Source organism: Ambystoma mexicanum, chromosome 7p (assembly GCF_040938575.1).
Source record: "Ambystoma mexicanum isolate Mex_15411 chromosome 7p, UKY_AmexF1_1, whole genome shotgun sequence".
Taxonomy (NCBI): domain Eukaryota; kingdom Metazoa; phylum Chordata; class Amphibia; order Caudata; family Ambystomatidae; genus Ambystoma; species Ambystoma mexicanum.
This window is the reverse complement of record NC_090939.1, coordinates 325,714,253-325,727,722: the sequence shown is the minus strand read 5'-3', so window position 1 is coordinate 325,727,722 and position 13,470 is coordinate 325,714,253. Positions and strand designations below refer to the sequence as shown.

The following is a 13,470-nucleotide window of genomic DNA, read 5'->3' as shown; positions in this document are numbered from 1 at the left end:
TTTTTAGTCACATAGACAAACTCCTAGTTATTGCTGGTGGCAGTGGACGTCTCCTACCTACTATTGTGTGATTTAAATACCGCAGGCTATGCCCAAGGCCTCGGTAGTGCACAATAGAGAGAGAGAGTGTTTTTTTGCCTTTGGCAGGAATCCTTGTGTGTCCTCGCCTAGGCTCCAGAGTGTCTGGGCAGGCAGAAAGTGGGGGAGGAGTTTTTCACCCCCCTCTCCTTTGTCTGCCCGAGTGCCCGAATGGGACCAGCTACCACTGGGTCTGGCTGTCCTAATTGGACAGCCATACGCCCCTTTCTGTAAACTGCTGAGGGCGATTGCAGAGGAGTGCTGGAACTGGATAAAAGGCGAGGCTCCTGGAGTGAAAAGCAAGTAGACCACTCGAAGCTGAAGTAACCGAAGAAGAAGACGACCAGAAACACCTGCACACCCTTTGCAACACTGAAGTGACCACTGCTGTCCTGACCCCGTTTTCTGTGCGACAGAGGAACTCCAAATAGGACGACTCCTTCCCTTTGACTGGTGGGAACAACCAGTCCCAAGACAAACTCTGATTTGAGCCCTCTCCCGAGGTCCTGTGAGTTTCCAGAGCTGTGGAACCCCAATACCAGGAGATCTGCTGCCCATTTCAAGTGCATCGGCGTGGAAAGGCCAAATCCGTCCAAGTCTTGCTGAGCCCTCAAGGACACTCCAGACACACAATCCAACTTGTCCAGACCCCCTCATCAGAGTGTGGTACTGCAGGAACCAAAGAAGATTGACTCTGCAAATCGCGTCCTTTGTTGGTGCCGCAGAAAAACTGCAGAGTGACTAGAGAAGTTGATGAAAGCTGTGCCAGAGGTCCCCCTGGAAACTGCTGCTGAGAGATCCCGTTCCCTTGTCCTGCCTTTCGTCATCAGACTAAGGATTCTGGCAGTCAGGTCCAGATCTGCAACATCACAGAGCATCCACCACAAACATTTTCTTCAAACCTAAGATACTGTGGGGAAAAATGTATTGCTTACCTTATTGCAGAAAGCCGCTGCAGAGCGTTGGAGTGCACATAGAGGTGTCCAGTGCAACCCCCTTTGACCTCATTACCAGTCCTTTAACAGGGTCTCCCACATTGGTTAATCCTTTTTGTATCTGCTTTCCTAGGACTAGACAGTAACCACAGCAACATTTCACTTCTGCTGCTTTTCAAGACTTTAAGCCCCTCAAAACTGCCTTTTAGCTAGGCTTTCGTTTTGGACTTTAAAAGACTTGCTGTGCAGGGAAACTGCCTCGAGAACCTGAAGCTCTGCTAGGATCAAAATAACCAACTGTTTTCCTTCCCAAAAATGACCATCTTATAGGTGTGTGCTGCCTAAACGTAATTACAGTATTACTTTGTGTGTGCACGTCTTTACTGATTGTACGGTAGACCTGTCAAACGCTTGTAACAATTGTGTGAGTTCAGCAACTACCAACTAAGAAGTGGTCTTTTGAAGTATTTTAAAGTATGCCTATGTGTGTTGGTTTATTGTGCTAAGTATTTAACAGCAACTCTTGTGTAAATATTTAATAAATCTATATTTTAATATGAATTGATGTTTTTCTTTGATGTGCATTACTAGCTAGGTTCAGTGTACTTACCTACAGCTCACATATTCCTGTTAAGATAAGTCTGACTGCTCTGGCACTCTGCTAAGATCTGAGTAGTAAAGACTGATACTAAGAGTTGGGGATCTACGAACCACTGGGGTAGCTTAGTAAGTCTTACCTCCAAGTGGGACTTTAGAAAAAAAAACTAGCAACCGTCTCATGTGTGACAGTGCTGAAATCCCTCGAAAGGGGTTGGGTGTCCAAATGTCATGTAGCCAGTAATGTCTGCAGGGTGCTAACAGGTAACTACGCAAAATATGTTGCAGATTGCTGAAACGGTGTGGAATTGTATAAGGAACAACGCTTCGCCAAGCCACAAACCCACATACAAATGTTTACGTTTGCTGAAATCCGGGGAAAGGGGTGTCAATATTTCAGGTAGCCAGTAATGTCCGGAGGGTCCCAACAGGTAACTATGCAAACTTTGGTGTAGATTGGTGAAACAGTTTGGAATTGTGTAAGGAACAACACTTCGCCAACCCACAAACAAATTTGAACTTTTATAGAAGATCATTAACATTTTCAGCATCCTTCTGCAAAAGTGTTGATTTGTAGGCCTTTTGCCAATTTGTATATCTCTGATTGAGAATCTTTTGCAAATGTAATGATTTCAATGAAGAATTTTTCCCTAGGAAACACAAGTTGTAACGCAAATCATTATTTTTGGAGTGAACCATCTCGTCAAAGGAATGTGGATGTGAAAAGTGGACTGGAGTATAAGATAATGCTGACTTAAGGAATCTAGGCGTAGTACTAAGGCAATTAGAGTGGCTGCACAGCTCTGAGGATAACAGCTGATCATCCAAAAATATAAAAGGACAATCTTGAGTTAAACTGAAATAGCCTTAGGTTGTCAAGATAACCTAGACCTTTAAACATTAAGGCAAAGACGGATATTACAAGTTATATGAATCCTTGTAGCTAAATTAGTTTCAGGTATAGGAATGCATGATCACTCAAAGGGGACTTTTTAATATCTAAATAGGAGAAATATATATAAGAAATGTCTATAAATAAAAATCAAATCCAATAATTGTGTTTCCCTTTTTAATACCACACTGTTCCACATCCTGCCAAGTGTTAGGTGGGGCCACCAGGTCTAGGGCCTTCTGCACGTAGTAGGGTTGGCATGTGTCTTAGGACGCTACACGTACTTATACAATGATGCAGTTAGTTGTGCAGGCTACTAGATACTTGCATGCTATCTATTAAGTTGGATTGTAAAATGGTATGATACATCTTCATCACCTTTGTCAACCCCAGAACTTTTTGCTGGACTTGGTGATTATTTTTCCTTTTTCCTTGTTCCGGGGTGACCCTGTCTTTTCACTCTTTTTATGGGTGACACTTGTAGGTCTCTACAAAGTGTAGGTTTCGATTTTTACTTTTGGGCTGTATGCATTTTCCTATGGCAGCAGACAGCATCTTATGTGCAGTGTTGCCCTGGGGGATTCCCTTTATTATTTTCTCTTAATATACCTTGGGTGAACTACTGTTCCCAAGGGTGAAGTGGGATTTCATCCCATTTACATTTTAAATAGGAGACCAGAACATCCCATCTTATGTGGAGTGCTGGGGAGATACATGGCATCCCCTTTCTCACTGACCTAGTAACATTTATGTTACTATGGCAAGCTAACTCTTATGGCAGGTGGCAGTGGATCTACTTGAATGGCTTTTTAGTTAATATTATTCGGAGACTGTCAAACCAGCCATGGTAATGCACAGAAGGGTCACCATTCTGCTAGAATGGTGGGCTTCTTTCTTTTTTTGCCATTTTGAGTGTGCTTGTTGTTTCATGTGTCTTCCTCTGCCGTCCTAGGTGTGGGAGGTCCTGGATGAAATGTTGTCTTCGGGGGAAACACTTTGTGTTTCCTGTTGAGGCTCCAGAGTGTCTGTGAAGGCAGGAAGCGAGGGAGGAGTCAGAAACTCTGCAGCCCTTTGTCTTCTGGTGTGCCGAAAAGGACTGGTTAGCCACTCGCCCCTTTCTTTAAACTGCAGGGGGAGTTTGCAGAAGTTGGGTGTGAGTTCCTGGATAAGTGTCTGATTCTAGAAGCTGAAGACAAGTCGACCACTGGTACAAAATCCAAAGAGGAAAATGAAGAAAAGACGCCTGTAGCTGATTCCAGCAACCGGAGAGTCTGCTGCGTAACCAGAGCCTGTTCTGGCCCTTCCTCCCAAGCGACCTGGGGGGTCCCAAAGAGGACGACACCCCTATCTAGTGGTTGGTGAGACTCACCTGTCTTGAGATGACCTGCAAATTCAGCCACCTCTCAACATGCTGCGTCCTTGCAGGGCTGCAAACCGCCAGTACCAGGGGAACCTTGAGCCTGATTGCTGTGCATCGTCTTGCAAAGTCCGATTTGCGCTGAAACTTTGGTGGACTCCTACTAGACCTCCAGAGGCACGATCCAAATCCCCGAAGTGCCCTTACCAGAGTGCTGGACTGAGAGAGTGAAGAGAATCTAACCAGCGAAATCCTTTCTTCATCCGGTTCCTGTAAAAGGGTGCCAAAACCACAGACCCGCGAGAATCATTGAAGAATCCTTTGTTGGGAGCCTCTTCTGTCAACTGCAAGTTCCCATCCAGTGTCCTCTTCTTTCATCACCAGATCAAGAATCCAGAGACCAAGTCCTGTGCTGCTGCATCGTGAAGGCGTCAGTCCAGAAGCTCTTCTCTTCTAAGGTACTGTGTTGCCTTGGCTAATACTTACCTTAAGTCTTGTGTCAATCTTGTGTGGCTGAGCAGGTTATTTGTTTGTTTGGGAGTTCACACATACGGTTCGCCCAGGCCTAACTCTAGAACGCATTTAGGGAGCCTTTTCCGAAGTCTCTGACCACTTTCTACTAACTTTGAAAAGAGTACTTACTTGCTGAAGGACATATCCTCTGGAACTTTCCTGCATCTGAGCCACATCCCAACATGCCTACTGTTGGCTCCTAGACCACTAGGGTCCCTCATCTGCCTCTTAGATAACACATGCTCTAGAATATGGCTTGAAAATATAGCAAGTGTTGAAAAGTACTTGTAAACGTGTTAGTGTATAACTTTGATTCCTGAACAGAATAAGTTACAAAGTGTCCTAAAGTTCTTACTTTATAGATGCTTGTTGCCCCTCTGAAAAGTATGTAAGTTATTTTACTTGCGTTGAATTGTGTTTCACTCTTCTAGAAAGTAATTGAGCCGGTACTGTTTTTGCATTTTTAAAATAGTCTGAGAGTTCTCACTTAGAGGTGCATTCTGCACGTCTGAAAACTATATAGGATCTTACTTACCTTCAACTGCTGATTGTCTTTCTTAAAAGTCTGCTAGAGTAATTACTTAACCTAGAATAGTGTTCCACTCTTCTGAAACGTATCCTTAGTATAACTGCCTATACCTGTATTAGAAATAGTGTTATAGTTTATATACCAATAGGGGGTTACTTACCTTGAATAGCTGCAGCCATGCCTAATAGAGTAACATTGGGTTGTGCTTACCTTGAATTGCTTAGTGCACTTGTTAAACCGTCTTACTGAGTTCTTATCCATGAGTGCTGACTGCTCCTCTGAAAAGTATATGAGTTATTTTACTATCTTTGAACTGGGTTTTAAAAAGTAATAATGGTGTAACTGAATCCATTCCAAACAGAAGAATAGGTTACATATGTTGTAAGATGTATACCTGTTACAGTGTTGGTCTAACTAGGTGATGCGTGATACTGAATAACACTGTAGGTTATGATCAATAGAGTCTGCTGCCTTTGAATTACTTACTTTATTGTAAAAGTCTAACTAATTTGATTTTACTCACCATGAATAGCTGATTGCCATTCTAAATGTGCATCATTAGGTTTTACTCACCTTGAACTGTATATTGCTGCTCCAAGTAAGGTTATACTTTGGTTTGCATACCGTACTACTGTGTTGGTTTTTATAATTGTGTTTATGTCTTATGAAATAGTAATTACCTTTCTTTTAATAAAGCCCTTTGGTGGACTTCAGAAAAGCTGCCCTAACATTATTTAAATTCTCCCCATCGTCCTATGTTGAGCGATTGCCCTTGGCAAAGGACCCACATACAGATGTTGGGGTTAGGAGAGTCCTTGTATAGGCATTACTGTTTTTAAATATACTTAGTATCTTTTTAATACTATGTATTATGACCAAAGTACTTATTTTAACGGATAGTTTTATATGGGTGACTTTATTAAAGTATATATTTATCAGTATAACAGTGTAGTGTAATTTCTAGATGTGTGGGTGTGTGTTTGTGTGTGGGTGGACTAAACGTACCTCCCACCCCTACCTGAGAGTTAAGCCTTGCTGCTCTGACCACACTACCCACGTTTAAGATAGATTTGATTACCTTTCTTCTCAGGTATTTTAGCCTTCTCCCTCGGGTTAGCTGTAGCATCCTCAAGAAAGGGCGAAACCAAAACTGCCTTAACAAAGCTTAATGCCTTTTGCCTCAGCACTTCTGTACAAACATTCATTTGTGAGAAATGTGTCACAATTACCTTCAAGTGTACTGGGAGAGAAAGCCCTTGGAATCTTCGTACAAGTTCAGGTTGATTTGTAGAAAGGTTATGCGCTGCAGTCACGTCATACTGAAAACAGAAACTGGTCCTTGGAATGTGAGGTCCATCAGAGAGATCTACAAAGTCACCACATCTAATACACAGATTAAATAAACAGGTTAGTAGTGCACGTCATTTAACAATTCTAGACTATTAGGAATTGCAAGCACCCTGAGTTTCTAAGTTTTACAGCAAAATGAAGTTGAAAAGTACTTTCTGAAAGACTTATTGACATTTTAGAACACAATCAGAGTTTTATCTATAGGTTTTCACCCATTTCCAAGAAGACACAGCGTTACACATGAAATAGGCAAACGGTAATTTAAGGAACTCATGGTGGCAACAGTAAAGACAGACACAAGTGATCGCAGTACAATGGTGTTTATTAAACTGTATAAATCGGTTGAAATAATGCTTGAACTAAGCCTAAATCTAAGATGGAAGCAAGCTACGACCATCAAATAATATTAAGGCAGTCCTAGTGGCGTCTTGTCAAATAAAAGGGCCTATACTATAAAAAAAAAAAAACATTGCCAATCCTTACAACCAAATACAGAAAAGCGTGGGATAAGGTTCTTTAGAAAGAAAGAAGTGTTCACAAATGATAAGTCAGGATGTAGTAGCCAGGAGTATCCCTTCCCCAACTCCTGGACCGTTGGTTTGCCCGGTGATGCCCTGCTGCTGTGCTGAAGCTCCAAATTCCCCTCGACTAGAGAAGCCCTGCAAGGACGACTTCTCCCTTTGAGTTGGCGGGACCAATGAACTCCAAAGTAAGTCAGTCTGGTCATCCTCTCGGGTCTGGCTGTACTTCAACTGCTGCTGCTGCTGTTGGAAGAGGTGCCAGGGAGAGAAACACCAGATTGTGTGTGTTGTTTTTAAGTTGGACCAGAGCGCCAGGAAGATCTTCCGGACTTCCCTGAAGCAGGACTGACCAAGCCTGGGCCACCTCAACAGAGTGTTGGACCCCAGATGCGAGGAAAGTCCAGAGTGGTATCCGAGAACCGCAGTGTTGCTATTTGCTGTCAGATGCGAGGTGCTGAAACAACGAGGAACTGCTGAATTGAAGTTTGCCCATTGCTGCCGCTCACCATCCCATTGCAGAGCAGGAGTCCCCAGACGTCCTCCCTCTTGTCCCCACGACTCAGCTCCCCTTGACATTGTGAAATTAACATTGGCTGTCCTGGCTCCTTGAGAGACACCTCTTTACCTCGGACTTTGTGCTTTGGCCTTTCCCCAGGAAAGGGTTAATTTACTCTGCATTGGAAGGCTTTTAGAAGTACTTGCCCGTTTGTGACTTACTTGTTAAACATTGTTTTATTCCTCTAGTCTCTCTTTTGCACCAAACTCAGTATTGGTCTAAATGTACCAGTGATAAACCAATGTCCACAGTGTGCTAGCTATTTAAGTCACCTGAGGTTATAGGTGTCTGTGTGCCATCCCCAATGGGTAGCATCAGTTTTAGAGAAACTAAGAGTGTGTTTTGAAGTTTATTTTAATTGAGGCTTATACAACTGACTGTGAAATAAATTAATAATTATTTTATCAAGAAACCTTGAGTGTAAGTGTTTATTTGAATAACTGCTATTGTGAAACTCTGTGTCACAACATTACTGCTCACATTGACCCCTCTTGAGATAAGCCTAGCTGCTCAGCCACACTACCAACCTGTGTAGTTCAGACTTATGCCAAAGGTTGGGTCCCTATTGCCAGGAGGTCAAGGTTATTGTAGTGCACCCAAAGGGTACTGCATACAATCTTGCCTAACGTAGGGTTTCAATAAAGAAAGAATTATCCGCAAATAATAAGTCAGGAAGTGATTGCCAGCGTTCTCCCTTCCCCATGTTTTGAGCACGGGACAAGGCGGATCTCCTGAGCAGAGCATCCACTCCAGCTTTCGCAGCCTGTGCCGATAGTTCTACATCAGCTATCAGGTTCTTTGATGGTTACATTTCTTTTAACAAAAGTCTCTTGCCTTCAAGGGCATGATGTTTTCAAGAAACAAAGTTCGGTTCCACCAATACTTTGGGTGATGGCTTCACCCATGGGCCCATATCTTCCAAGAGTAGACCCCTCACAAGTCGTATTCAACAAATCGACTAAACAGTTCCTTTCTCAATGAACTTTGGGTGATGACTTTTCACCCCTGGATCTCCCTCGGCCAGGCTCGGACCCCAAATGACAAGGGGGACAATTCACTTCTCCTGGTCTTGCAGTACTTCTTGTTTTCACGAATCATAATGTCTGTTCAAACAGCTCTTCAAGGTTCACCCCGGTTTGTCGGCCTCCATCTTCCGGGTTCACTCGGGCTGCCTTTATGAAACAGTTCACTATGGGACTTTAGACTTCGCCCCTTCTCGTTAGCATCCCTTCACCGGGTTCACTATTGTCAACCTTTGTAACACACTGTTCATCCGCTCATTTCACTAAGCAGGATTAATTTCCCTTAGCTTCTGTCGGTCAAAGACTTTCAACGGTACAGAGGATTTTGCAAGACCCCTGTCTGACCACTTTGACCTCTTCCGCCTTTTCCCAAGGTCTTCTGGCTAAGGTAGTCTCTACCATCGGGAAATAGCCCAGAGTTTTATGAGGGAGCGCCCACGTGGTGCCGGACTCCTCTGTTGCTGGTTTCCCCCTCTCTCATCAATAATAAATCTTGTTGTGCTTTTCAAAGTTCAAATTACCAGTTGGCTACTTTTCTTTTAACAGAGTTTGGTTTCTTATTGATACGCCCCTCGACTCAACCGCTCTGATGAACCGCTTTGCTTTCTTTTTCCTTGGAGTCAAGGTTGGTACCACAGAGACAAGCGTCTCTCTCCGGCTTGGTAATCAGCGCAGAAGGGTCTTGTGTACCATTGACATCTGTTACACCACACACTGGTGGCTTCACAGGCCTTAGTCTGAAAGGGCAAGGTTGCTTCTCTCCCCATCATCCTCTCCGTCTACACCAACTTTTTCCTCCTCTTGAACTGCTGTGCTGAGTTAGCGATCACATTGTGCGTTCTGCCTTGCTCGTTCTGTGCTCTTGCAATCCACCTTTTATCTCTGTGGGGAAGGGAAAGGACCGTCAGGTGTGTGTTATTGGTCAATTGCCTGACCATTGTATTGGGACATGTCAGGTAAACGGCTCTGGTGTTAGTCTGTTGTCTTTCGCATGGTGCGAAAGTATTCATGTTGAAAGGGGGGGCAGTGTTTAGGAATATCATATGTGGTAGGAGGGGGAAAAGGTGTTGAAAGAAAGGGGATACCGCGGCTCACCCATCAGTGTCCCACTCCTATTCTCCAAGGACCTGCCACCCAGGTGATCCTCCCTCACTAGTCCACCACCGTGTCCTGGCCACTGGGATGACCGATCTGCCGGGACTAGGCAGGGAGACACTGTCAGGTTTCTCACACTTGCCGGTCAAAGACTTTCGACTGTACAGCTGATTTTTCTAGACCTCTGTATGACCACTTTGACACTCTTCTCACCGCTCTCGCTCAGCCTTCTGTTATTGGTAATTTCAACAGAAATTGGGAATCAGTTTATAGTCTCTCGCTGTACACCCACGTGGTGTCGGACCCTTTCAGCTGGTTTTCCCCTGCGACCATCACAATTCTTTGAACTTTCCGTAACTTGTAACTTTCATTCAACTCACTTTGGTTTCTTATCGGTTCTCCCCTCGACTCACCGGCTGCGATGAACTGCTCCGTGTACCATTGACATCTGTTGCAGCACACGTTAGCTTTTGTTGGCGGTCTTACGATTTCTTCCACAGGGGAATCGCGGGTCTGGGTCGGAAAGGGCAAAATCGTTTCTCAACTTGTCACCCTCTCAGTTCTCGTCGCCTTTCTCCTCCTCTTGAACTGCCACCCGGGGATAGCTGTCTTGTCATGCTGGCCACCTTGCTCGTAGTGTCTCTCATACTCCACCCTTTATCCCTGTGGGGAAGGGAAAGGGCTGTCAGGTGTGAGTGATTCTGGTCAATTGCCTTACTTTGCCTGACCCTTGTGTTGGGACATGTCGGGTAAAGGGCCTTAATGTTAGTCTGTTGTCTCTCGTGGTGTGCGAAAGTGTTTGTGTTAGAAAGGGGGGGCAGGGGGAAGGGAGGTTGAGTATCCTACACAGTAGGATAGGGAAGATGGTTTATGAGAAGGGCAATACTGTGTCTCACCAGTCGGTGCTCCCGCTCCACTCCCTGAGGATTGTCCATCCAGGTGATCCTCCCGCACTGGTCTACCTCCAGGAACTGGATCCAATAGCGATGGCTGTGTCCTGGCCACTTGGATGACAGATCCCCAGGGACTAGTTTGGGAGACACCATCAGGTTTCTCACAGTAAATAAAAGCACTTTTAGCAATTACTATTGCTTTCTATCTTTTCAAGTGACTTCTAATCATGGGCCATCAGAAAGTGTACTTAGCTTGCCTTCATCTACTCAATGGCTTACAAAAACAGACTCCCTTTTGAAAACCTACTTATAGCGCAAAGTTAGCTCAAGGGCAGCAGAGCGCCTTACAATAGAAAGGTGCCAGCATTGGGCCTGGCATTGTAGGCAGTAGTGCAGTACCATTGGTGAACAGAGAAGGAGCTTCAGTCTTCTGGCACGTTTTTAGCATTTTGCGTAACTGGTGGATGAAGGGGCATTTCGTGATTCTGCCAGGATTGAATTCCAGAAAACGTGGGCAAGGCAAGTTTTTTGCATTTTGCCTAACTGGAGGATGATGGGGGCCTTTCGAGCTTCTGCCAGGATGGAGATCCAGATGGAGGGGGCAAGGCAGGGGAAGGGCTGCTTTCTAGTCTTTGCTTTCTGGGCTACCTTAGACTCCAACCTTTTGATAGATTAGTGCAAGAGCCTACTGAAGTCAGTCGCCATGTATGCTGGTGTTCTGTTCGAGAATTCTTTTTAGGGGATACATTCATTTTTTAATATGATACTGGCAGATAGGGGAAGCCAGTGAAGCTTGCGCAGTGTTGGAGAAATATGGTTGCCCCACCCACTTTCTAAGAAGACTACATTACCCAGAGCCCACGTGCCATTGGCGCGCGCTTCGGCAAGTAGCTTGTGAAGTAGCTGTTGGCTGTGAAAGGCTGGATCCTGCTGCCTGACTCTCAAAGTCCTTGGAACACTGGAAACGTTGTTTGGGTACGGAAATTAACTGCTTTTCAACACGGTCATTGAACAGGACATACTGGACTTCTAATGGACTTGCTAAAAGTGCTAAAAGTAATATAAACTCCGTTTTTGTCTTCTATTAGGTTAAGCCCCACCCCCTTTCTAAGAAGACTACATTACCCAGAGCCCACGCGCCATTGGCGCGCGCTTTGGCAAGTAGCTTGTGAAGTAGCTGTTGGCTGTTTGCTGTGTGCGTGGTGTGGGCAAGACTGGGATTTGTACTGCTTCACAGGTTGTTTATATACTTTTAACTATAGTGTTTCAGGTGGCGTTTCTGTTTTATATGCCGAGCTGTGCTGAAGAAATGACAGATTAAATCTGATTGAATGCGAATGAATGTGATTTGCAAAATACACTTGCATATGTGTAGGTGGAATATACGTTAGGCTGATCTTTGCCGAACGTTGCTGAGTTGAAAGTGTGTAGAAAATACATAGAAAGTATATAGTTAATGCTGTAAAATACTACCATCTAGTGGTCACAGGTTTAATTCAAAGGTTTGTTAGCTGAAAATAAAGTTGTGTTATACTGTGCATTTGTATTTCTCAACTGGTTGTTAGTGGAAAAGTGTAAAGCGTTTGAGAAGTGCTGACTCTTAACTCTTAGGATGTATGCCGTCTTGCATGCTTTATAATGAAGGATTCTATAATGCTTGAGTTGGGCTGTGATAACCTCAAAACATTGCGGGGGTGGCGTATCTGTATGCCCAAGGTAATATCTAACCCTAAAGTTTTGAGTAAACACCAACAGATTTTTACCCAAAATCGGGCATAGCATCCAGTAAGAATGTGGTAGCGGCAAAAGAACTTGCCACCGAGTTAACGAGTGATTTGGGCTGCCTCAGTGCCAAATTCGCTACATGATATTATATGTGGAGAAGTACTGCATTCGATTACCAAGTCCGCTGACCGAGTTGTTGATAGTATTGATGAGGGTCATCTTGTTACATTGGGTGCAACTACCGCAACTGCCTCTTCTTGTGCTGAAGGTGTGGACAACGAAATGGATTTACAAGCAGGAAAGGATCGTCTTATGTCTAATTGCCCGCAATATATAGCGGGTAAAGTAATATGCACTAAAGCACAGATATGCTCTAATATAGATGAAGGGGAGTGTTTAGATCTGCCTCATAATGATTTGGAAGACGATTAAGTGGCTTATTTGGGTCAAGATTTGTCAGCTTCCTTTTGTGAATATTCCACTCCTCTATGTGATATGAAGAAATCACCATCAGGATTGGAATGTTTGCCCTTATGTGTGCCAATAAATTTGGGGTTGGGTGTAGGAGAGAAAAGTGATGAAAGTTGGGTTCTTCTTTGGTGATACAAAAAAGGTGATGAAACAATCTGATTTTACTAAAGCCCCTACAACAGAGATTGCTTCTATCCCGAATGACGTGGGAAATGAAAGTATTGGTGATACTAGCATGTCTTCGTCTATGATGTTTAATGCATTTGAGAATTTATTGACAGATATAGTGGCAAAATGTACGCGCTTAGAGGTGAAAATGGATATCCAGGCACTTATCATACATAAATGCATGGTGGCTCGGGAAAAGGTACTATGTGAACGTAGTACTTGTGTATCTGGTATAGAGAATATAGATGACTTAATCTCTGAAAAGGCTAAAATACAATATGTGTGTCGTCATAAGCCTAAATCTAAAAATAAAACACATCATGCGTTTATGCATGGAAATAAACCCATACTAAGAAAGAACAAAAAAGGCCAACAAAAATTAAAGATGAATATTAAGCCTATAATAGTTCCATTAATTAGAGATGTTAATGTTGATGGACTAGCATGTGCTGTTGCTTCTGCAGGATATCAGGATATCAGGATATCAGGCCTATATCAATGCCGCAATTAAAATCTCATCCCACTATACTAAAATTAGCCTTGTCTGAGCCTTTAAAGCATAAACAGGGTACTTTATCAGAGATTAGGAAAGCTAAATCTATTATTGACACACCGACGCCAACCCATAATCACGCATGTGAAAAAGTGAACAACAATAAGAACAATAATAGTGATAATATGGTCAAGGTATTGCAATTACAGAAAATAGTGCACGATAAGGACCAAGCGCCATTGAACAGAGCTGCAATACTAAATGTTTTTCACTGT

At 43.6% G+C, this 13,470-nt stretch overlaps 1 protein-coding gene across 1 annotated transcript in view; it reads right to left on the bottom strand.

Annotated features, from left to right (window-relative positions):
- Positions 1-13,470, bottom strand: part of MRPL39 (mitochondrial ribosomal protein L39) — a 267,884-nt gene that overhangs the window by 16,150 nt on the left and 238,264 nt on the right. Inside the window, exon 8 of the mRNA XM_069636391.1 lies at positions 6,131-6,284. Coding sequence (XP_069492492.1) covers positions 6,131-6,284 — 154 coding nt within the window. The remainder of the gene's footprint in view (positions 1-6,130; positions 6,285-13,470) is intronic.